The sequence below is a fragment of the Salvelinus namaycush genome, chromosome 28 (assembly GCF_016432855.1).
Source record: "Salvelinus namaycush isolate Seneca chromosome 28, SaNama_1.0, whole genome shotgun sequence".
Classification (NCBI taxonomy): Eukaryota; Metazoa; Chordata; class Actinopteri; order Salmoniformes; family Salmonidae; genus Salvelinus; species Salvelinus namaycush.
In genome coordinates this window covers 4041352-4068048 of record NC_052334.1, presented here as the reverse complement: position 1 = coordinate 4068048, position 26697 = coordinate 4041352, and the positions used below count along the sequence as shown (strand labels likewise).

At 45.4% G+C, this 26697-nt stretch overlaps 1 protein-coding gene across 1 annotated transcript in view; it reads right to left on the bottom strand.

Annotated features, from left to right (window-relative positions):
- Positions 1-340: 340 nt before the first annotated feature.
- LOC120023417 (glycogen phosphorylase, liver form-like) overlaps positions 341-26697 on the bottom strand; it is a 41411-nt gene continuing 15054 nt past the window's right edge. The window contains exons 10-20 of the mRNA XM_038967436.1: positions 26023-26169; positions 14715-14878; positions 12458-12572; positions 12234-12335; positions 9013-9160; positions 8624-8682; positions 7970-8111; positions 6948-7155; positions 5858-5992; positions 5245-5311; positions 341-972 (exon numbers count right to left, since the gene is read on the bottom strand). Of these exons, the coding sequence (XP_038823364.1) occupies positions 784-972; positions 5245-5311; positions 5858-5992; positions 6948-7155; positions 7970-8111; positions 8624-8682; positions 9013-9160; positions 12234-12335; positions 12458-12572; positions 14715-14878; positions 26023-26169 (1476 nt within the window). The 3' untranslated portion in view covers positions 341-783. The remainder of the gene's footprint in view (positions 973-5244; positions 5312-5857; positions 5993-6947; positions 7156-7969; positions 8112-8623; positions 8683-9012; positions 9161-12233; positions 12336-12457; positions 12573-14714; positions 14879-26022; positions 26170-26697) is intronic.

Below are 26697 nucleotides of genomic sequence, written 5' to 3'. Positions count from 1 at the left end.
TAACTCTAATGAACTCTGCGTCTTCTATTCCTGTGGCGGTCCTCGTGAGAGCCAGTTTCATCATAATTATGTTCCGGCCCCTTGACCATCCGCTAAAGAACATTTTAAAAAATGGTCCCGTGTCTGAATCTAGTTGATGATCGCTGCTATCTAGTCCGGTGGCTAAGCGTACCAACAGGAAGGAAACATAATCTGTTCATTGTCATGTCCTTTGTCCTCACTGGAACTTTCATGGCGACGTGTCCATGTTCTGAGTCAGATTTTGTATTGCACTAGTCTTTCTCGTAACTGTGTTCATAATATTACTATTAAAAGTTGAAAAATAAACATTAAAAATACATCAGATCAGAGACGAGATTTATTTTTAAGTAACAATACAGATTATTAGAAAATGAAGGGTCATAATAAACTTTTTGTTTGTTTGTTGATAAATTCACTTTCAAGTACAGTATGAGCCAGTTGGCAACTGAAAGACAGGGTAAGAATCTGGTAGCAACAGTATAGCACCTAGAAGATGGAGGTCAGAAAAATAGAACACTGTTTGTTGATGCTGAAAGTATGTAACAGACTGTTATTAAGTAGTTTATTGAGTTACATTTTTTAAAAGATTTTCCCTTTAAATAACGACAGGCAATCTGGGGTGAAGTTTTCCTTAGGTACAGATCAAGGATCAGCTTCCCCATCTCCTAACCTTAACCATTAGTGGGGGGACAATGCTAAACTGAGAAGAACAGCCTCTAGGGGTAACTTCACCCTGGCCACACCACACCACACCAGGCAGCCTCACTTCTCCCTCAGCGCCCTGGCCGTCTCGTCGAGAGCCTCGCGTGGCTCATTGGGGGGTGGGATCTTCAGATCTGTAGGCTCCACCCCCCACACCTCCGTGGCGTAGTCGGTGATGGTGCGGTCACTAGAGAACTTCCCGGACGCAGCGATGTTCTTGATCACCATCTTGGTCCACTCCCTCGGGTTCTAAGAAGAAAAAAAACATGATTATATATATATATATATATATATATATATGTGTGTGTATATATATATAAAAAGCCACGTTACTTTTACATGTTGGTCATTCAGCGGAAGCTGTTATCCAGACCAACTGAACAGCAGCGTATTCAGCTGAGGTACCCAAGACAACCACATAGTCACTGCAAGTAAACCTTCATTATATATATATATATATACACACACACACATATTATATACACACACACATATATATATATACAGTGGGGAGAAGAAGTATTTGATACACTGCCGATTTTGCAGGTTTTCCTACTTACAAAGCATGTAGAGGTCTGTAATTTTTATCATAGGTACACTTCAACTGTGAGAGACGGAATCTAAAACAAAAATCCAGAAAATCACATTGTATGATTTTTAAGTAATTAATTTGCATTTTATTGCATGACATAAGTATTTGATACATCAGAAAAGCAGAACTTAATATTTGGTACAGAAACCTTAGTTTGCAATTACAGAGATCATACGTTTCCTGTAGTTCTTGACCAGGTTTGCACACACTGCAGCAGGAATTTTGGCCCACTCCTCCATACAGACCTTCTCCAGATCCTTCAGGTTTCGGGGCTGTCACTGGGCGATACGGACTTTCAGCTCCCTCCAAAGATTTTCTATTGGGTTCAGGTCTGGAGACTGGCTAGGCCACTCCAGGACCTTGAGATGCTTCTTACGGAGCCACTCCTTAGTTGCCCTGGCTGTGTGTTTCGGGTCGTTGTCATGCTGGAAGACCCAGCCATGACCCATCTTCAATGCTCTTACTGAGGGAAGGAGGTTGTTGGCCAAGATCTCGCGATACATGGCCCCATCCATCCTCCCCTCAATACGGTGCAGTCGTCCTGTCCCCTTTGCAGAAAAGCATCCCCAAATAACCTCCATGCTTCACGGTTGGGATGGTGTTCTTGGGGTTGTACTCATCCTTCTTCTTCCTCCAAACACGGCGAGTGGAGTTTAGACCAAGCTCTATTTTTGTCTCATCAGACCAGATGACCTTCTCCCATTCCTCCTCTGGATCATCCAGATGGTCATTGGCAAACTTCAGACGGGCCTGGACATGCGCTGGCTTGAGCAGGGGGACCTTGCGTGCCCTGCAGGATTTTAATCCATGACGGCGTAGTGTGTTACTAATGGTTTTCTTTGAGACTGTGGTCCCAGCTCTCTTCAGGTCATTGACCAGGTCCTGCCGTGTAGTTCTGGGATGATCCCTCACCTTCCTCATGACCATTGATGCCCCACGAGGTGAGATCTTGCATGGAGCCCCAGACCGAGGGTGATTGACCGTCATCTTGAACTTCTTCCATTTTCTAATAATTGCGCCAACAGTTGTTGCCTTCTCACCAAGCTGCTTGCCTATTGTCCTGTAGCCCATCCCAGCCTTGTGCAGGTCTACAATTTTATCCCTGATGTCCTTACACAGCTCTCTGGTCTTGGCCATTGTGGAGAGGTTGGAGTCTGTTTGATTGAGTGTGTGGACAGGTGTCTTTTATACAGGTAACGAGTTCAAACAGGTGCAGTTAATACAGGTAATGAGTGGAGAACAGGAGGGCTTCTTAAAGAAAAACTAACAGGTCTGTGAGAGCCGGAATTCTTACTGGTTGGTCGGTGATCAAATACTTATGTCATGCAATAAAATGCAAATGAATTACTTAAAAATCATACAATGTGATTTTCCGGATTTTTGTTTTAGATTCCGTCTCTCACAGTTGAAGTGTACCTATGATAAATTACAGACCTCTACATGCTTTGTAAGTAGGAAAACCTGCAAAATCGGCAGTGTATCAAATACTTGTTCTCCCCACTGTATATATAATATATATATATACATATACATATTTTATATATACATATATATATATATATATATACACATACACACACACACACACACACATACCACACATATATAAATAAATATAATGACACTTTTGTCCAAAACGGCTTGCAGTAGTGAGTGCATACATGTTTATGGTAGTATGTGATCCCTGTGGGAATTGAACCCACAACTTTGGTACTGCTAACACCACTGTCTTACCTACTGTGCCACAAAGGACCACCTTAGAATGGTAATTGTGCCCAGACGTACCTTTTCAGCAGTATGATCCATATCAGGCTCTACTGTAATCTTTTCAGCAGGATGATCCGTATCAGGCTCTACTGTAATCTTTTCAGCAGTATGATCCGTATCAGGCTCTACTGTAATCTTTTCAGCAGTATGATCCGTATCAGGCTCTACTGTAATCTTTTCAGCAGTATGATCCGTATCAGGCTCTACTGTAATCTTTTCAGTAGTATGATCCGTATCAGGCTCTACTGTAATCTTTTCACCAGGATGATCCGTATCAGGCTCTACTGTAATCTTTTCAGCAGTATGATCTGTATCTACTGTAATCTTTTCAGCAGTATGATCCGTATCATGCTCTACTGTAATCTTTTCAGCAGGATGATCCTTATCAGGCTCTACTGTAATATTTTCAGCAGTATGATCTGTATCTACTGTAATCTTTTCAGCAGTATGATCCGTATCAGGCTCTACTGTAATCTTTTCAGCAGTATGATCCGTATCAGGCTCTACTGTAATCTTTTCAGCAGTATGATCTGTATCTACTGTAATCTTTTCAGCAGTATGATCCGTATCAGGCTCTACTGTAATCTTTTCAGCAGGATGATCTGTATCTACTGTAATCTTTTCAGCAGGATGATCCGTATCAGGCTCTACTGTAATCTTTTCAGCAGGATGATCCGTATCAGGCTCTACTGTAATCTTTTCACCAGGATGATCCGTATCAGGCTCTACTGTAATCTTTTCAGCAGTATGATCTGTATCTACTGTAATCTTTTCAGCAGTATGATCCGTATCATGCTCTACTGTAATCTTTTCAGCAGGATGATCCTTATCAGGCTCTACTGTAATATTTTCAGCAGTATGATCTGTATCTACTGTAATCTTTTCAGCAGTATGATCCGTATCAGGCTCTACTGTAATCTTTTCAGCAGTATGATCCGTATCAGGCTCTACTGTAATCTTTTCAGCAGTATGATCTGTATCTACTGTAATCTTTTCAGCAGTATGATCCGTATCAGGCTCTACTGTAATCTTTTCAGCAGGATGATCTGTATCTACTGTAATCTTTTCAGCAGGATGATCCGTATCAGGCTCTACTGTAATCTTTTCAGCAGGATGATCCGTATCAGGCTCTACTGTAATCTTTTCAGCAGGATGATCCGTATCAGGCTCTACTGTAATCTTTTCAGCAGGATGATCCGTATCAGGCTCAACTGTAATCTTTTCAGCAGTATGATCCGTATCAGGCTCTACTGTAATCTTTTCAGCAGTATGATCCGTATCAGGCTCTACTGTAATCTTTTCAGCAGTATGATCTGTATCTACTGTAATCTTTTCTGCAGGATGATCCGTATCAGGCTCTACTGTAATCTTTTCAGCAGGATGATCCGTATCAGGCTCTACTGTAATCTTTTCAGCAGGATGATCCGTATCAGGCTCTACTGTAATCTTTTCAGCAGGATGATCCGTATCAGGCTCTACTGTAATCTTTTCAGCAGTATGATCTGTATCTACTGTAATCTTTTCAGCAGTATGATCCGTATCAGGCTCTACTGTAATATTTTCAGCAGTATGATCCATATCAGGCTCTACTGTAATCTTTTCAGCAGGATGATCCGTATCAGGCTTTACTGTAATCTTTTCAGCAGCATACCACCCTGCATCCCACTGCTGGCTTGCCTCTGAAGCTAAGCAGGTCAGGTCCTGGTTGGTCCCCTGGATGGGAGACCAGATGCTGCTGGAAGTGGTGTTGGAGGGCCAGTAGTAGGCACTCTTTTCCTCTGGTCTAAAAAAAATATCCCAATGCCCCAGGGCAGTGATTGGGGACATTGCCCTGTGTAGGGTGCCGTCTTTCAGATTGGACATGAAACGAGTGTCCTGACTCTCTGTGGTCACTAAAGATCCCATGGTACTTACCGTAAGAGTAGGGGTGTTAACCCTGGTGTCCTGGCTAAATTCCCAATCTGACCCTCATACCATCATGGCCATCTAATCATCCCCAGCTTCTAACTGGCTCATTCATCTCCCCTGTAACTATTCCCCAGGTCGTTGCTGTAAATGAGAATGTGTTCTCAGTCAACTTACCTTTGGAAAAATAAAACAATATTTTCAGCAGAATATTCTGTATCCACGCTAGAGGTACATGGGGGAATAATGATGATTACCTGATATAGTTGGCTGACTTTCTCCTGGCACTTTATGTATTCCTCATAGTCTGCAAACACCTTGAAGCTGAAGACAGAGACAGTCAAGACTCAGGAAGGACCACAGCAGCCATAGAAATACAATTACTGGAACGAACATTCCCATTCAAATCAATGTTCTGTGGTGGACTGTAGCGGCGTTCCTCGACCCTTCTGGTAATTCTATGTCTGCATCCCAAAATGGCATCCTATTCCTTTTATAGTGCACTATTTTTGACCAGGGCCTGGCCAAAAGTAGTGCACTATATAGGGAATAGGGTGCCATAGAGCTCTGGTCTAAAGTAGTGCACTATATAGGGAATAGGGTGCCATAGGGCTCTGGTCTAAAGTAGTGCACTATATAGTGAATAGGGTGCCATAGAGCTCTGGTCTAAAGTAGTGCACTATATAGGGAATAGGGAGCCATAGGGCTCTGGTCTAAAGTAGTGCACCAAATAGGGAATAGGGAGCCATAGGGCTCTGGTCTAAAGTAGTGCACTATATATAGGGAATAGGGTGCCATAGGGCTCTGGTCTAATGTAGTGCACCAAATAGGGAATAGGGTGCCATTTTGGGGGTTCAAGCCACTACCTACCGGTCATGGTTGAAGAGCATGTTGGTGACGTCTTTGAAGAGCTCTGGTTGTTTGGGGCTGAAGAATCCACTGTTGATCTGGTCAATGGCTTGCTTCAGTTCTGGAATCTTCTCATAATATGTCATGGCATCGTAGCTTTAGAGGAGAGAACAGAGTAGCAACATTTCTCACAACAAGACATCATAGTCACATCTCTCTAAATGACAAGTTTACAATAGAGCAACTTCCCTTTCAAACAAAACTGGTAAACCATTTGTTCATGTATTACTTACTCAGTAAATCATCACATGAGTCAAGTTTCATATTGAGTTTAGCAACACCCAACTTTATGGCGTGGTCGGTGTAACGTGGCCGGTGTAACGTGGTCGGTGTATCGTGGTCGGTGTAACGTGGTCGGTGTAACGTGGTCGGTGTATCGTGGTCGGTGTATCGTGGTCGGTGTAACGTGGTCGGTGTAACGTGGTCGGTGTAACGTGGTCGGTGTAACGTGGTCTGTGTAACGTGGTCTGTGTAACGTGGTCTGTGTAACGTGGTCGGTGTATCGTGGTCGGTGTAACGTGGTCGGTGTAACGTGGTCGGTGTATCGTGGTCGGTGTATCGTGGTCGGTGTAACGTGGTCGGTGTAACGTGGTCGGTGTATCGTGGTCGGTGTATCGTGGTCGGTGTGACGTGGTCGGTGTATCGTGGTCGGTGTATCGTGGTCGGTGTATCGTGGTCGGTGTATCGTGGTCGGTGTAACGTGGTCGGTGTAACGTGGTCGGTGTATCGTGGTCGGTGTAACGTGGTCGGTGTAACGTGGTCGGTGTAACGTGGTCGGTGTAACACGTCCCTCTGTGTGTGTGTGTGTGTTACCCCTCTACGTCCCTCTGTGTGTGTGTGTGTGTGTGTGTGTTACCCCTGTACGTCCCTCTGTGTGTCTGTGTGTGTGTGTTACCCCTGTACGTCCCTCTGTGTGTGTGTGTGTGTGTTACCCCTGTACGTCCCTCTGTGTCTGTGTGTGTTACCCCTCTACGTCCATCTCTGTGTGTGTCTGTGTGTGTGTGTTACCCCTCTACGTCCATCTCTGTGTGTGTCTGTGTGTGTGTGTTACCCCTGTACGTCCATCTCTGCCACGTCCTCCACCCTCATGCCGAAGATGAACATGTTCTCCTCTCCAGCCTCCTCTGCCATCTCTACGTTGGCTCCGTCCATGGTGCCGATGGTGAGTGCGCCGTTCAGCATGAACTTCATGTTGCCAGTGCCTGACGCCTCCGTGCCAGCTGTCGAGATCTGCTCAGACAGGTCCGTGGCTGGGATTACTGTAGGGGGGAAAGAGATTACAATAGGGGGAAATAGATTACTGTAGGGGGAAATAGATTACTGTAGGGGGAAATAGATTACTGTAGGGGGAAATAGATTACTGTAGGGGGGAAATAGATTACAATAGGGGGAAATAGATTACAATAGGGGGAAATAGATTACAATAGGGGGAAATAGATTACAATAGGGGGAAATAGATTACAGTAGGGGGAAATAGATTACTGTAGGGGGAAATAGATTACTGTAGGGGGAAATAGATTACAATAGGGGCAAATAGATTACTGTAGGGGGAAATAGATTACTGTAGGGGTAAATAGATTACTGTAGGGGGAAATACATCACAAATACTCCCACAAGGATAATGGTGATACTTTTCCCCTGAAAGGTAAGTATTATGTTGGCAGCATCATGTTATGGGTATGCTAGTCACCGGCAGGGACTGGGGAGTTTGTCAGGATCAAAATAAATATATATTTTTAAAAAAGAGCAAAGCCCATGACTTTCACTAGCGACTGTAGATATATACAGTACCTTTCTCAGCCAGAGAGACCCTGTAGTTCTCCAGATAGATACAGTACCTTTCTCAGCCAGAGAGACCCTGTAGTTCTCCAGGTAGATACAGTACCTTTCTCAGCCAGAGAGACCCTGTAGTTCTCCAGATAGATACAGTACCTTTCTCAGCCAGAGAGACCCTGTAGTTCTCCAGGTAGATACAGTACCTTTCTCAGCCAGAGAGACCCTGTAGTTCTCCAGGTAGATACAGTACCTTTCTCAGCCAGAGAGACCCTGTAGTTCTCCAGGTAGATACAGTACCTTTCTCAGCCAGAGAGACCCTGTAGTTCTCCAGGTAGATGACCTTTAGCTTGCTGCCCACCACAGGGTCTTTGTTGACCACCTCTCCTACAGCCGTGATCAGCTTGATGATCATCTTGGCCATGTGGTACCCCGGCGCAGCCTGTAGAGGGAGACACAGGATCCTTCTCAAATTTAGCTTTCCTCCATTCCTGGGGCTGCATCCAAAAATGGTACCATTTCCTCTATATTTAGTGCACTAATTTTAACTTTTAACCCTAGGGGGTCATAGTGCCTTTGAACGGGGTATGGTAGTAGGAGCCAGGCGCACTGGTTTGTGTCAAGAACTGCAACGCTGCTGGGTTTGTTACACTACTTTTTACCAGGGGCCCCCTAGGGTGTCAATTAATTTCACTAGGGTGTCCCCTCTCCTCACTTCCTTCTCAAAATACATCGGAGGAGAAGAGCCACAGTTCCTCCCCTCGAGCCTTTTCCTCCAATGGGAAGAGGCTGTGAGGAATACATGAAAGACGCAGGGGAGAACCTCAATTGCATTTCCTGGATTCCTCGTGTCCGCTTTCCTCCTTCTCAAAACCCCATTGGATGAGAAAGTCAGGAGGTCTTTCCCTCTTTCTGATATTGAGAAAAAGAGTTGAGCGAGAGTTCAGTACGTACCTTGCCACCAATGATCACAGTCCGGGGAACAAAAGGTGCTTTTGGGTTCTTCCTGATGCCTTCAAAAAACAAAAACAACAAAATATTTGATCAGATTTTAAACAAAAGGTGTTACTTATTATAACGCCTAAATTAAGCCCTTCATAACCCTTTATAAAGGCCTACGTAGAAGCTTCACAGATCATTTATAACCAAGGGTCATCATAAGGCAAGGAGGTGGCACCCTATTCCTCATTTGACAAAACTAGTGCACTACACACACACACACACACACACACACACACACACACACACACACACACACACACACACACACACACACACACACACACACACACACACACACACACACACACACACACACACACACACACACACACACAACGTACGGTTGTACATGGTGAGGATGTGAAGGCAGTTGAGGAGCTGACGCTTGTACTCGTGAATCCTCTTGACGTGAACATCAAACATGGAGGATGGGTTGATTTCCACCATGTACTCTTTCTCCAGGTACTGGGAAAACTTCTCCTTGTTATCCTGGGCACAGAAAGACATGACTTGATACAAATGCTATTCTATTCCCTTGAAGTGAATGTACTCCCTCTGACCAGGGCCCTAATACTTCTGAACAGGGCCCTAATACTTCTGAACAGGGCCCTAATACTTCTAACCTAATACTTCTGACCAGGGCTCTAATACTTCTGACCAGGGCCCTAATACTTCTGACCAGGGCCCTAATACTTCTAAAAAAGGGCCCTAATACTTCTGAACAGGGCCCTAATACTTCTGAACAGGGCCCTAATACTTCTAACCAGGGCCCTAATACTTCTGACCAGGGCCCTAATACTTCTGACCAGGGCCCTAATACTTCTAACCAGGGCCCTAATACTTCTGACCAGGGCCCTAATACTTCTGACCAGGGCCTTAATACTTCTGACCAGGGCCTTAATACTTCTGAACAGGGCCCTAATACTTCTGAACAGGGCCCTAATACTTCTGATCATGGCCCTAATACTTCTGACCAGGGCCCTAATACTTCTGACCAGGGCCCTAATACTTCTGACCAGGTCCCTAATACTTCTGAACAGGGCCCTAATACTTCTAACCTAATACTTCTGAACAGGGCCCTAATACTTCTGACCAGGGCCCTAATACTTCTGACCAGGTCCCTAATACTTCTGAACAGGGCCCTAATACTTCTGACCAGGGCCCTAATACTTCTGAACAGGGCCCTAATACTTCTAACCTAATACTTCTAACCAGGGCCCTAATAGTTTTGAACAGGGCCCTAATACTTCTGAACAGGGCCCTAATACTTCTGAACAGGGCCCTAATACTTCTGAACAGGGCCCTAATACTTCTAACCTAATACTTCTGACCAGGGCCCTAATACTTCTGACCAGGGCCCTATTACTTCTGACCAGGGCCTTAATACTTCCGAACAGGGCCCTAATACTTCTGAACAGGGCCCTAATACTTCTGATCAGGGCCCTAATACTTCTGATCATGGCCCCAATACTTCTGACCAGGGCCCTAATACTCCTGACCAGGGCCCTAATACTTCTGACCAGGGCCCTAATACTTCTGAACAGGGCCCTAATACTTCTGACCAGGGCCCTAATACTTCTGACCAGGGCCCATAGGGCTTGTCACAAGCAGTCAATGGGGTAAAGTACGTAAGTAAAAATACTTTAAAGTACTACTTAAGTATTCCTAAAGAAAATGTGGTACTTTTTACTCCATTCATTTTCCCTGACACCCAAATGTACTTGTTACATTTTGAATGCTTAGCAGGACAGAAAAATGGTCCAATTTAGTCACTTATCAAGAAAACATCTCTGGTCATCCCTGCTGCCTCTGATCTGGAAGACACACTAAACACAAATTCTTTGTTTGTAAATTATGTCTGGATGTTGGAGTGTGCCCCTGGCTATCCATAAATAAAATACAAGAACATTGTGCAGTCTGGTTTGCTTCATATAAAAAAATGTTAAATGATTTTTACTTGTACTTTAACTTAAGCATATTTTTGCAATTACATTTACTTTTGATATTTAAGTATATTTAAAACCAAATACTTTTTTACTTTTACTCAAGTTAGATTTTACTGTGACTTTTACTTGAGTCATTTTCTATTAAAGTATGTTTACTTTTACTCCAGTATGACATGTTACTTTTACTCCAGTATGACATGTTACTTTTACTCCAGTATGACATGGTACTTTTACTCCAGTATGACATGGTACTTTTACTCCAGTATGACATGGTACTTTTACTCCAGTATGACATGGTACTTTTACTCCAGTATGACATGGTACTTTTACTCCAGTATGACATGGTACTTTTACTCCATTATGACCTGGTACTTTTACTCCAGTATGACCTGGTACTTTTACTCCAGTATGACATGGTACTTTTACTCCAGTATGACATGGTACTTTTACTCCAGTATGACCTGGTACTTTTACTCCAGTATGACCTGGTACTTTTACTCCAGTATGACATGGTACTTTTACTCCAGTATGACATGGTACTTTTACTCCAGTATGACATGTTACTTTTACTCCAGTATGACATGGTACTTTTACCACTGCTGGAAGTAGTACACTCTAGGGTTCAATTTGGGGCGTAACCCTGTTGAACCAATGGGATCAGTTTGATAGGATGATCTTATGAAATAGTAGCATCAGCAACATGCCCCAACATGTGTACCAAGGAACAAAACCAATTATATATGGTCAACTTCCTGTCTGCTCTGCGTTTGCATGGAATTATATATGGTCAACTTCCTGTCTGCTCTGCGTTTGCATGGAATTATATATGGTCAACTTCCTGTCTGCTCTGCGTTTGCATGGAATTATATATGGTCAACTTCCTGTCTGCTCTGCGTTTGCGTGGAATTATATATGGTCAACTTCCTGTCTGCTCTGCGTTTGCATGGAATTATATATGGTCAACTTCCTGTTTGCTCTGTGTTTGCATGGAATTATATATGGTCAACTTCCTGTCTGCTCTGTGTTTGCGTGGAATTATATATGGTCAACTTCCTGTCTGCTCTGCGTTTGCATGGAATTATATATGGTCAACTTCCTGTCTGCTCTGCGTTTGCATGGAATTATATATGGTCAACTTCCTGTCTGCTCTGCGTTTGCGTGGAATTATATATGGTCAACTTCCTGTCTGCTCTGCGTTTGCATGGAATTATATATGGTCAACTTCCTGTTTGCTCTGTGTTTGCATGGAATTATATATGGTCAACTTCCTGTCTGCTCTGTGTTTGCGTGGAATTATATATGGTCAACTTCCTGTCTGCTCTGTGTTTGCATGGAATTATAAATGGTCAACTTCCTGTTTGCTCTGTGTTTGTATGGAATTAGGAGTTCCACACTGATGTGTACTCAGTGTATTTATTCAGTTGGTTGGATTGTTTGCCTGGCTGGAACATGTTTTTTATCCATATGGGGGGTCATTTCCTGCCAATATTACTATTGGGAAATGGCATGGTTCTTCAGAACAGTAAATATACAGAGTAGAGCTCACAAATATGATCCATTATAGGACATGTGTGTTGACTGTTGTTAATGAAGGGGTGGGGAGACGTAAGCTTCACCTGCTTGACTTTAGAGACATCTCTAATGAAGGTATCATCGTCGACCAGCTCATTGAGCTTCTGTAACTGGCTGAGGTCCTTCACATATTCCTCCCCAATGGCCTAGAAGCATGTAGACAAAGTACATGAAGGTGACATAGCAAATTAGCAAAGAAAATTAGCATTCAAAAGATACAGGAATATCAAGAGAGATAAAAACGGCCAATCAAAGATGGCAATCAAACCTCAGCAATGAGCTCAGCCAATCCCGGGTTACAGAGGAGGAGCCAGCGTCTAGGAGTGATGCCATTGGTCTTGTTCTGGAACTTCTCCGGTTCTAATTCGCTGAAGTCTCTGAAGCTTTCAGAACAAAAAAGGAAATATATTTTAGAATCTAGGACGCTACTAGAAGACGGTAGAATCGTGTTCAATAAAGCTCACCATAGCAAAACACTTGTTCAGAAGGTTACATTTAAAAAAAAATGTTTACTTAAAAACTGGCAAGTCAGTTAAGAACAAATTCTTATTTACAATGACGGCCTAGGAACAGGGGCAGAACGACAGACTTTTACCTTGTCAGCTCGGGGATTCGATCTAGCAACCTTTCAGTTTCTGGCCCAACACTCTAACCACTAGGCTATCTACCGCCCCTACGTTCTAACCACTAGGCTACCTGCCGCCCCTACGCTCTAACCACTAGGCTACCTGCCGCCCCTACGTTCTAACCACTAGGCTACCTGCCGCCCCTACGCTCTAACCACTAGGCTACCTGCCGCCCCTACGTTCTAACCACTAGGCTACCTGCCGCCCCTACGTTCTAACCACTAGGCTACCTGCCGCCCCTACGCTCTAACCACTAGGCTACCTGCCGCCCCTACGTTCTAACCACTAGGCTACCTGCCGCCCCTACGTTCTAACCACTAGGCTACCTGCCGCCCCTACGCTCTAACCACTAGGCTACCTGCCGCCCCTACGTTCTAACCACTAGGCTACCTGCCGCCCCTACGCTCTAACCACTAGGCTACATGCCGCCCCTACGCTCTAACCACTAGGCTACCTGCCGCCCCTACGCTCTAACCACTAGGCTACCTGCCGCCCCTACGCTCTAACCACTAGGCTACCTGCCGCCCCTACGCTCTAACCACTAGGCTACCTGCCGCCCCTACGTTCTAACCACTAGGCTACCTGCCGCCCCTACGCTCTAACCACTAGGCTACCTGCCGCCCCTACGCTCTAACCACTAGGCTACCTGCCGCTCCTACGTTCTAACCACTAGGCTACCTGCCGCCCCTACTCTCTAACCACTAGGCTACCTGCCGTCCCTACTCTCTAACCACTAGGCTACCTGCCGCCCCTACGTTCTAACCACTAGGCTACCTGCCGCCCCTACGTTCTAACCACTAGGCTACCTGCCGCCCCTACTCTCTAACCACTAGGCTACCTGCCGCCCCTACGTTCTAACCACTAGGCTACCTGCCGCCCCTACGCTCTAACCACTAGGCTACCTGCCGCCCCTACGTTCTAACCACTAGGCTATCTACCGCCCCTACCCTCTAACCACTAGGCTACCTGCCGCCCCTACCCTCTAACCACTAGGCTACCTGCCGCCCCTACGCTCTAACCACTAGGCTACCTGCCGCCCCTACACTCTAACCACTAGGCTACTTACCGCCCCTGGTTTCAGACAGTTGGGAGTTTCTCTTACATTGTATGCCTACTGAACACAACCTGGAGAAGCCCCATCGTACACATCTGAGAGAACGTTGCTACTATCAGGGAGAACACAGTGGAGAAGCCCCATCGTACACATCTGAGAGAACACTGCTACTATCAGGGAGAACACAGTGGAGATGAACCATCGTACACATCTGAGAGAACGTTGCTACTATCAGGGAGAACACAGTGGAGATGAACCATCGTACACATCTGAGAGAACGTTGCTACTATCAGGGAGAACACAGTGGAGATGAACCATCGTACACATTTGAGAGAACGTTGCTACTATCAGGGAGAACACAGTGGAGATGAACCATCGTACACATTTGAGAGAACGTTGCTACTATCAGGGAGAACACAGTGGAGATGAACCATCGTACACATCTGAGAGAACGCTGCTACTATCAGGGAGAACACAGTGGAGATGAACCATCGTACACATCAGAGAGAACGTTGCTACTATCAGGGAGAACACAGTGGAGATGAACCATCGTACACATCAGAGAGAACGTTGCTACTATCAGGGAGAACACAGTGGAGATGAACCATCGTACACATCTGAGAGAACGTTGCTACTATCAGGGAGAACACAGTGGAGAAGCCCCATCGTACACATCTGAGAGAACACTGCTACTATCAGGGAGAACACAGTGGAGATGAACCATCGTACACATCTGAGAGAACACTGCTACTATCAGGGAGAACACAGTGGAGATGAACCATCGTACACATCTGAGAGAACGTTGCTACTATCAGGGAGAACACAGTGGAGATGAACCATCTTACACATCAGTCTTGATGATGTTGGAGTGTATCTCAGCGACTCCGTTGACGGCGTGAGATCCCACGATGCACAGGTGAGCCATGTTGACCCTCTTGCCTCCATCCTCCTCGATCAGAGACATCCTGCGTATCCGATCCATGTCCTCTGGGAAGAGAGCTGAAATCTCCTGGAACAACACCAGAAACATACTCTGTCAGCTGGTCCGCTTCATATCCCTCCTAAACCACACGATGCTGCCAATCTGAACAGTCTGGTTATTGACACAGTCCAAGCAGCATGTCTATGGATGAATTAGGGCCAAGAGGAGAAGTAGGGAGCTGATGGGGACCGGATGAGTGTCCATGCGTCTTGTAAGGGAGGGAACATTTCAAGTCATTCAGTAGCAATGTATTCATACGGTTAGCAGGGAGCACAGCCCAGTCTATAGTGGTACATCAGAATACCACCCAGTGAACCCAGTCTATAGTGGTACATCAGAATACCACCCAGTGAACCCAGTCTATAGTGGTACATCAGAATACCACCCAGTGAACCCAGTCTATAGTGGTACATCAGAATACCACCCAGTGAACCCAGTCTATAGTGGTACATCAGAATACCACCCAGTGAACCCAGTCTATAGTGGTACATCAGAATACCACCCAGTGAACCCAGTCTATAGTGGTACATCCAGTCAGAATACCACCCAGTCAACCCAGTCTATAGTGGTACATCAGAATACCACCCAGTGAACCCAGTCTATACAGTACATCAGAATACCACCCAGTGAACCCAGTCTATAGTGGTACATCAGAATACCACCCAGTGGACCCAGTCTATAGTGGTACATCCAGTCAGAATACCACCCAGTGAACCCAGTCTATAGTGGTACATCCAGTCAGAATACCACCCAGTGAACCCAGTCTATAGTGGTACATCCAGTCAGAATACCACCCAGTGGACCCAGTCTATACAGTACATCAGAATACCACCCAGTGGACCCAGTCTATACAGTACATCAGAATACCACCCAGTGGACCCAGTCTATAGTGGTACATCCAGTCAGAATACCACCCAGTCAACCCAGTCTATACAGTACATCAGAATACCACCCAGTGAACCCAGTCTATACAGTACATCAGAATACCACCCACTGAACCCAGTCTATACAGTACATCAGAATACCACCCAGTGAACCCAGTCTATACAGTACATCAGAATACCACCCACTGAACCCAGTCTATAGTGGTACATCCAGTCAGAATACCACCCAGTGGACCCAGTCTATAGTGGTACATCCAGTCAGAATACCACCCAGTGGACCCAGTCTATAGTGGTACATCCAGTCAGAATACCACCCAGTGGACCCAGTCTATAGTGGTACATCCAGTCAGAATACCACCCAGTGGACCCAGTCTATAGTGGTACATCCAGTCAGAATACCACCCAGTGGACCCAGTCTATAGTGGTACATCCAGTCAGAATACCACCCAGTGGACCCAGTCTATAGTGGTACATCCAGTCAGAATACCACCCAGTGGACCCAGTCTATAGTGGTACATCCAGTCAGAATACCACCCACTGGACCCAGTCTATAGTGGTACATCCAGTCAGAATACCACCCAGTGGACCCAGTCTATACAGTACATCAGTATACCACCCAGTGGACCCAGTCTATACAGTACATCAGAATACCACCCACTGGACCCAGTCTATAGTGGTACATCCAGTCAGAATACCACCCAGTGGACCCAGTCTATAGTGGTACATCCAGTCAGAATACCACCCAGTGGACCCAGTCTATAGTGGTACATCCAGTCAGAATACCACCCACTGGACCCAGTCTATACAGTACATCAGAATACCACCCACTGGACCCAGTCTATAGTGGTACATCCAGTCAGAATACCACCCAGTGGACCCAGTCTATACAGTACATCAGAATACCACCCAGTGAACCCAGTCTATACAGTACATCAGAATACCACCCAGTGAACCCAGTCTATACAGTACATCAGAATACCACCCACTGAACCCAGTCTATACAGTACATCAGAATACCACCCACTGAACCCAGTCTATACAGTACATCAGAATACCACCCACTGAACCCAGTCTATACAGTACATCAGAATACCACCCACTGAACCCAGTCTATACAGTACATCAGAATACCACCCAGTGAACCCAGTCTATAGTGGTACATCCAGTCAGAATACCACCCAGTGAACCCAGTCTATAGTGGTACATCCAGTCAGAATACCACCCAGTCAACCCAGTCTATACAGTACATCAGAATACCACCCACTGAACCCAGTCTATAGTGGTACATCCAGTCAGAATACCACCCAGTCAACCCAGTCTATACAGTACATCAGAATACCACCCAGTGAACCCAGTCTATACAGTACATCAGAATACCACCCACTGAACCCAGTCTATACAGTACATCAGAATACCACCCAGTGAACCCAGTCTATACAGTACATCAGAATACCACCCACTGAACCCAGTCTATAGTGGTACATCCAGTCAGAATACCACCCAGTGGACCCAGTCTATAGTGGTACATCCAGTCAGAATACCACCCAGTGGACCCAGTCTATAGTGGTACATCCAGTCAGAATACCACCCAGTGGACCCAGTCTATAGTGGTACATCCAGTCAGAATACCACCCAGTGGACCCAGTCTATAGTGGTACATCCAGTCAGAATACCACCCAGTGGACCCAGTCTATAGTGGTACATCCAGTCAGAATACCACCCAGTGGACCCAGTCTATAGTGGTACATCCAGTCAGAATACCACCCAGTGGACCCAGTCTATAGTGGTACATCCAGTCAGAATACCACCCAGTGGACCCAGTCTATAGTGGTACATCCAGTCAGAATACCACCCAGTGGACCCAGTCTATAGTGGTACATCCAGTCAGAATACCACCCACTGGACCCAGTCTATAGTGGTACATCCAGTCAGAATACCACCCAGTGGACCCAGTCTATAGTGGTACATCCAGTCAGAATACCACCCACTGGACCCAGTCTATAGTGGTACATCCAGTCAGAATACCACCCAGTGGACCCAGTCTATACAGTACATCAGAATACCACCCAGTGGACCCAGTCTATACAGTACATCAGAATACCACCCACTGGACCCAGTCTATAGTGGTACATCCAGTCAGAATACCACCCAGTGGACCCAGTCTATACAGTAAATCAGAATACCACCCAGTGAACCCAGTCTATACAGTACATCAGAATACCACCCAGTGAACCCAGTCTATACGGTACATCAGAATACCACCCACTGAACCCAGTCTATACAGTACATCAGAATACCACCCACTGAACCCAGTCTATACAGTACATCAGAATACCACCCACTGGACCCAGTCTATACAGTACATCAGAATACCACCCAGTGGACCCAGTCTATACAGTACATCAGAATACCACCCAGTGGACCCAGTCTATACAGTACATCAGAATACCACCCACTGGACCCAGTCTATACAGTACATCAGAATACCACCCACTGAACCCAGTCTATAGTGGTACATCCAGTCAGAATACCACCCACTGGACCCAGTCTATACAGTACATCAGAATACCACCCAGTGAACCCAGTCTATACAGTACATCAGAATACCACCCACTGGACCCAGTCTATAGTGGTACATCCAGTCAGAATACCACCCAGTGGACCCAGTCTATAGTGGTACATCCAGTCAGAATACCACCCAGTGGACCCAGTCTATAGTGGTACATCCAGTCAGAATACCACCCACTGGACCCAGTCTATACAGTACATCAGAATACCACCCACTGGACCAAGTCTATAGTGGTATATCCAGTCAGAATACCACCCAGTGGACCCAGTCTATACAGTACATCAGAATACCACCCAGTGAACCCAGTCTATACAGTACATCAGAATACCACCCAGTGAACCCAGTCTATACAGTACATCAGAATACCACCCACTGAACCCAGTCTATACAGTACATCAGAATACCACCCACTGAACCCAGTCTATACAGTACATCAGAATACCACCCACTGGACCCAGTCTATACAGTACATCAGAATACCACCCAGTGGACCCAGTCTATACAGTACATCAGAATACCACCCAGTGGACCCAGTCTATACAGTACATCAGAATACCACCCACTGGACCCAGTCTATACAGTACATCAGAATACCACCCACTGAACCCAGTCTATAGTGGTACATCCAGTCAGAATACCACCCACTGGACCCAGTCTATACAGTACATCAGAATACCACCCAGTGAACCCAGTCTATACAGTACATCAGAATACCACCCAGTGGACCCAGTCTATACAGTACATCAGAATACCACCCACTGAACCCAGTCTATACAGTACATCAGAATACCACCCACTGGACCCAGTCTATACAGTACATCAGAATACCACCCAGTGAACCCAGTCTATACAGTACATCAGAATACCACCCACTGAACCCAGTCTATACAGTACATCAGAATACCACCCACTGAACCCAGTCTATACAGTACATCAGAATACCACCCACTGAACCCAGTCTATACAGTACATCAGAATACCACCCACTGAACCCAGTCTATACAGTACATCAGAATACCACCCACTGAACCCAGTCTATACAGTACATCAGAATACCACCCACTGAACCCAGTCTATACAGTACATCAGAATACCACCCACTGAACCCAGTCTATACAGTACATCAGAATACCACCCACTGGACCCAGTCTATACAGTACATCAGAATACCACCCACTGAGCCCAGTCTATACAGTACATCAGAATACCACCCACTGAACCCAGTCTATACAGTACATCAGAATACCACCCACTGAACCCAGTCTATACAGTACATCAGAATACCACCCACTGAACCCAGTCTATACAGTACATCAGAATACCACCCACTGAACCCAGACTATACAGTACATCAGAATACCACCCACTGAACCCAGTCTATACAGTACATCAGAATACCACCCACTGGACCCAGTCTATACAGTACATCAGAATACCACCCACTGAACCCAGTCTATACAGTACATCAGAATACCACCCAGTGGACCCAGTCTATACAGTACATCAGAATACCACCCACTGAACCCAGTCTATACAGTACATCAGAATACCACCCACTGAACCCAGACTATACAGTACATCAGAATACCACCCACTGAACCCAGTCTATACAGTACATCAGAATACCACCCACTGAACCCAGTCTATACAGTACATCAGAATAACACCCACTGAACCCAGTCTATACAGTACATCAGAATACCACCCACTGAACCCAGACTATAGTGGTACATCCAGTCAGAATACCACCCAGTGGACCCAGTCTATACAGTACATCAGAATACCACCCACTGGACCCAGTCTATACAGTACATCAGAATACCACCCACTGGACCCAGTCTATACAGTACATCAGAATACCACCCAGTGGACCCAGTCTATACAGTACATCAGAATACCACCCAGTGGACCCAGTCTATACAGTACATCAGAATACCACCCACTGGACCCAGTCTATACAGTACATCAGAATACCACCCACTGAACCCAGTCTATAGTGGTACATCCAGTCAGAATACCACCCACTGGACCCAGTCTATACAGTACATCAGAATACCACCCAGTGAACCCAGTCTATACAGTACATCAGAATACCACCCACTGGACCCAGTCTATAGTGGTACATCCAGTCAGAATACCACCCAGTGGACCCAGTCTATAGTGGTACATCCAGTCAGAATACCACCCAGTGGACCCAGTCTATAGTGGTACATCCAGTCAGAATACCACCCACTGGACCCAGTCTATACAGTACATCAGAATACCACCCACTGGACCAAGTCTATAGTGGTATATCCAGTCAGAATACCACCCAGTGGACCCAGTCTATACAGTACATCAGAATACCACCCAGTGAACCCAGTCTATACAGTACATCAGAATACCACCCAGTGAACCCAGTCTATACAGTACATCAGAATACCACCCACTGAACCCAGACTATAGTGGTACATCCAGTCAGAATACCACCCAGTGGACCCAGTCTATACAGTACATCAGAATACCACCCACTGGACCCAGTCTATACAGTACATCAGAATACCACCCACTGAACCCAGTCTATACAGTACATCAGAATACCACCCACTGAACCCAGTCTATACAGTACATCAGAATACCACCCACTGAACCCAGTCTATACAGTACATCAGAATACCACCCACTGAACCCAGTCTATACAGTACATCAGAATACCACCCACTGAACCCAGACTATACAGTACATCAGAATACCACCCACTGAACCCAGTCTATACAGTACATCAGAATACCACCCACTGAACCCAGTCTATACAGTACATCAGAATACCACCCACTGAACCCAGTCTATACAGTACATCAGAATACCACCCACTGAACCCAGACTATACAGTACATCAGAATACCACCCACTGAACCCAGTCTATACAGAACATCAGAATACCACCCACTGGACCCAGTCTATACAGTACATCAGAATACCACCCACTGAACCCAGACTATACAGTACATCAGAATACCACCCACTGGACCCAGTCTATACAGTACATCAGAATACCACCCAGTGAACCCAGACTATACAGTACATCAGAATACCACCCAGTGAACCCAGACTATACAGTACATCAGAATACCACCCAGTGAACCCAGACTATACAGTACATCTGAATACCACCCAGTGAACCCAGTCTATACAGTACATCAGAATACCACCCAGTGAACCCAGACTATACAGTACATCAGAATACCACCCAGTGAACCCAGACTATACAGTACATCAGAATACCACCCAGTGAACCCAGACTATACAGTACATCAGAATACCACCCACTGAACCCAGACTATACAGTACATCAGAATACCACCCACTGAACCCAGTCTATAGTGGTACATCCAGTCAGAATACCACCCAGTGAACCCAGTCTATACAGTACATCAGAATACCACCCAGTGAACCCAGACTATACAGTACATCAGAATACCACCCAGTGAACCCAGTCTATACAGTACATCCAGTCAGAATACCACCCAGTGAACCCAGACTATACAGTACATCAGAATACCACCCAGTGAACCCAGACTATACAGTACATCAGAATACCACCCAGTGAACCCAGTCTATACAGTACATCCAGTCAGAATACCACCCAGTGAACCCAGACTATACAGTACATCAGAATACCACCCAGTGAACCCAGTCTATACAGTACATCAGAATACCACCCAGTGAACCCAGTCTATACAGTACATCAGAATACCACCCAGTGAACCCAGTCTATACAGTACATCAGAATACCACCCAGTGAACCCAGTCTATACAGTACATCAGAATACCACCCACTGAACCCAGTCTATACAGTACATCAGAATACCACCCACTGAACCCAGACTATACAGTACATCAGAATACCACCCACTGAACCCAGTCTATACAGTACATCAGAATACCACCCACTGAACCCAGACTATACAGTACATCAGAATACCACCCACTGAACCCAGTCTATACAGAACATCAGAATACCACCCAGTGAACCCAGTCTATACAGTACATCAGAATACCACCCACTGAACCCAGTCTATAGTGGTACATCCAGTCAGAATACCACCCACTGGACCCAGTCTATACAGTACATCAGAATACCACCCAGTGAACCCAGTCTATACAGTACATCAGAATACCACCCACTGGACCCAGTCTATAGTGGTACATCCAGTCAGAATACCACCCAGTGGACCCAGTCTATAGTGGTACATCCAGTCAGAATACCACCCAGTGGACCCAGTCTATAGTGGTACATCCAGTCAGAATACCACCCACTGGACCCAGTCTATACAGTACATCAGAATACCACCCACTGGACCAAGTCTATAGTGGTATATCCAGTCAGAATACCACCCAGTGGACCCAGTCTATACAGTACATCAGAATACCACCCAGTGAACCCAGTCTATACAGTACATCAGAATACCACCCAGTGAACCCAGTCTATACAGTACATCAGAATACCACCCACTGAACCCAGTCTATACAGTACATCAGAATACCACCCACTGAACCCAGTCTATACAGTACATCAGAATACCACCCACTGGACCCAGTCTATACAGTACATCAGAATACCACCCAGTGGACCCAGTCTATACAGTACATCAGAATACCACCCAGTGGACCCAGTCTATACAGTACATCAGAATACCACCCACTGGACCCAGTCTATACAGTAGATCAGAATACCACCCACTGAACCCAGTCTATAGTGGTACATCCAGTCAGAATACCACCCACTGGACCCAGTCTATACAGTACATCAGAATACCACCCAGTGAACCCAGTCTATACAGTACATCAGAATACCACCCAGTGGACCCAGTCTATACAGTACATCAGAATACCACCCACTGAACCCAGTCTATACAGTACATCAGAATAACACCCACTGAACCCAGTCTATACAGTACATCAGAATACCACCCACTGAACCCAGACTATAGTGGTACATCCAGTCAGAATACCACCCACTGGACCCAGTCTATACAGTACATCAGAATACCACCCACTGAACCCAGTCTATACAGTACATCAGAATACCACCCACTGAACCCAGTCTATACAGTACATCAGAATACCACCCACTGAACCCAGTCTATACAGTACATCAGAATACCACCCACTGAACCCAGTCTATACAGTACATCAGAATACCACCCACTGAACCCAGACTATACAGTACATCAGAATACCACCCACTGAACCCAGTCTATACAGTACATCAGAATACCACCCACTGAACCCAGTCTATACAGTACATCAGAATACCACCCACTGAACCCAGTCTATACAGTACATCAGAATACCACCCACTGAACCCAGACTATACAGTACATCAGAATACCACCCACTGAACCCAGTCTATACAGAACATCAGAATACCACCCACTGGACCCAGTCTATACAGTACATCAGAATACCACCCACTGGACCCAGTCTATACAGTACATCAGAATACCACCCAGTGAACCCAGACTATACAGTACATCAGAATACCACCCACTGAACCCAGTCTATACAGAACATCAGAATACCACCCACTGAACCCAGACTATACAGTACATCAGAATACCACCCACTGGACCCAGTCTATACAGTACATCAGAATACCACCCAGTGAACCCAGACTATACAGTACATCAGAATACCACCCAGTGAACCCAGACTATACAGTACATCAGAATACCACCCAGTGAACCCAGACTATACAGTACATCAGAATACCACCCAGTGAACCCAGTCTATACAGTACATCAGAATACCACCCAGTGAACCCAGACTATACAGTACATCAGAATACCACCCAGTGAACCCAGACTATACAGTACATCAGAATACCACCCAGTGAACCCAGACTATACAGTACATCAGAATACCACCCACTGAACCCAGACTATACAGTACATCAGAATACCACCCACTGAACCCAGTCTATAGTGGTACATCCAGTCAGAATACCACCCAGTGAACCCAGTCTATACAGTACATCAGAATACCACCCAGTGAACCCAGACTATACAGTACATCAGAATACCACCCAGTGAACCCAGTCTATACAGTACATCCAGTCAGAATACCACCCAGTGAACCCAGACTATACAGTACATCAGAATACCACCCAGTGAACCCAGACTATACAGTACATCAGAATACCACCCAGTGAACCCAGTCTATACAGTACATCCAGTCAGAATACCACCCAGTGAACCCAGACTATACAGTACATCAGAATACCACCCAGTGAACCCAGTCTATACAGTACATCAGAATACCACCCAGTGAACCCAGTCTATACAGTACATCAGAATACCACCCAGTGAACCCAGTCTATACAGTACATCAGAATACCACCCAGTGAACCCAGTCTATACAGTACATCAGAATACCACCCACTGAACCCAGTCTATACAGTACATCAGAATACCACCCACTGAACCCAGACTATACAGTACATCAGAATACCACCCACTGAACCCAGTCTATACAGTACATCAGAATACCACCCACTGAACCCAGACTATACAGTACATCAGAATACCACCCACTGAACCCAGTCTATACAGAACATCAGAATACCACCCAGTGAACCCAGTCTATACAGTACATCAGAATACCACCCACTGAACCCAGTCTATACAGTACATCAGAATACCACCCAGTGAACCCAGACTATACAGTACATCAGAATACCACCCAGTGAACCCAGTCTATACAGTACATCAGAATACCACCCAGTGAACCCAGACTATACAGTACATCAGAATACCACCCAGTGAACCCAGACTATACAGTACATCAGAATACCACCCAGTGAACCCAGACTATACAGTACATCAGAATACCACCCACTGAACCCAGACTATACAGTACATCAGAATACCACCCACTGAACCCAGTCTATAGTGGTACATCCAGTCAGAATACCACCCAGTGAACCCAGTCTATACAGTACATCAGAATACCACCCAGTGAACCCAGACTATACAGTACATCAGAATACCACCCAGTGAACCCAGTCTATACAGTACATCCAGTCAGAATACCACCCAGTGAACCCAGACTATACAGTACATCAGAATACCACCCAGTGAACCCAGACTATACAGTACATCAGAATACCACCCAGTGAACCCAGTCTATACAGTACATCCAGTCAGAATACCACCCAGTGAACCCAGACTATACAGTACATCAGAATACCACCCAGTGAACCCAGTCTATACAGTACATCAGAATACCACCCAGTGAACCCAGTCTATACAGTACATCAGAATACCACCCAGTGAACCCAGTCTATACAGTACATCAGAATACCACCCAGTGAACCCAGTCTATACAGTACATCAGAATACCACCCACTGAACCCAGTCTATACAGTACATCAGAATACCACCCACTGAACCCAGACTATACAGTACATCAGAATACCACCCACTGAACCCAGTCTATACAGTACATCAGAATACCACCCACTGAACCCAGACTATACAGTACATCAGAATACCACCCACTGAACCCAGTCTATACAGTACATCAGAATACCACCCACTGGACCCAGTCTATACAGTACATCAGAATACCACCCAGTGAACCCAGTCTATACAGTACATCAGAATACCACCCAGTGAACCCAGACTATACAGTACATCAGAATACCACCCAGTGAACCCAGACTATACAGTACGTACGTCCAGGTGTCCCTGGTTGATCCTGTAGATGATCTGAAGGTGTCTGGGCAGCAGGGTCTCCAGCAGTCCAACGGGCCAGCGCTCCAGAGCCTCAGGAAGCACCGTGTGATTGGTGTACGCAAAGGTCCGCTTGGTGATGGCCCACGCCTGATAGGACAGAGCAATGGTTCTAATAGCACTGAATGACGTAGCCTGGTCACTTTAATACTGTTTACATACTGCTTTACTCATCTCATATGTATATACTGTATTCTATTCTACTGTATTTTAGTCAACGCCACTACGACATTGCTCGTCCAAATATTTATATATTTCTTAATTCCGTTATTTTACTTTTAGATGTGTGTGTATTGTTGTATATTGTTAGATATTACTGCACTGTTGGAGCTAGGAACACAAGCATTTCACTACACCCGCAATAACATCTGCTAAATATGTGTATGTGACCAATAACATCTGCTAACCATGTGTATGTGACCAATAACATCTGCTAAATATGTGTATGTGACCAATAACATCTGCTAAATATGTGTATGTGACCAATAACATCTGCTAAATATGTGTATGTGACCAATAACATCTGCTAAACATGTGTATGTGACCAATAACATCTGCTAAATATGTGTATGTGACCAATAACATCTGCTAAATATGTGTATGTGACCAATAACATCT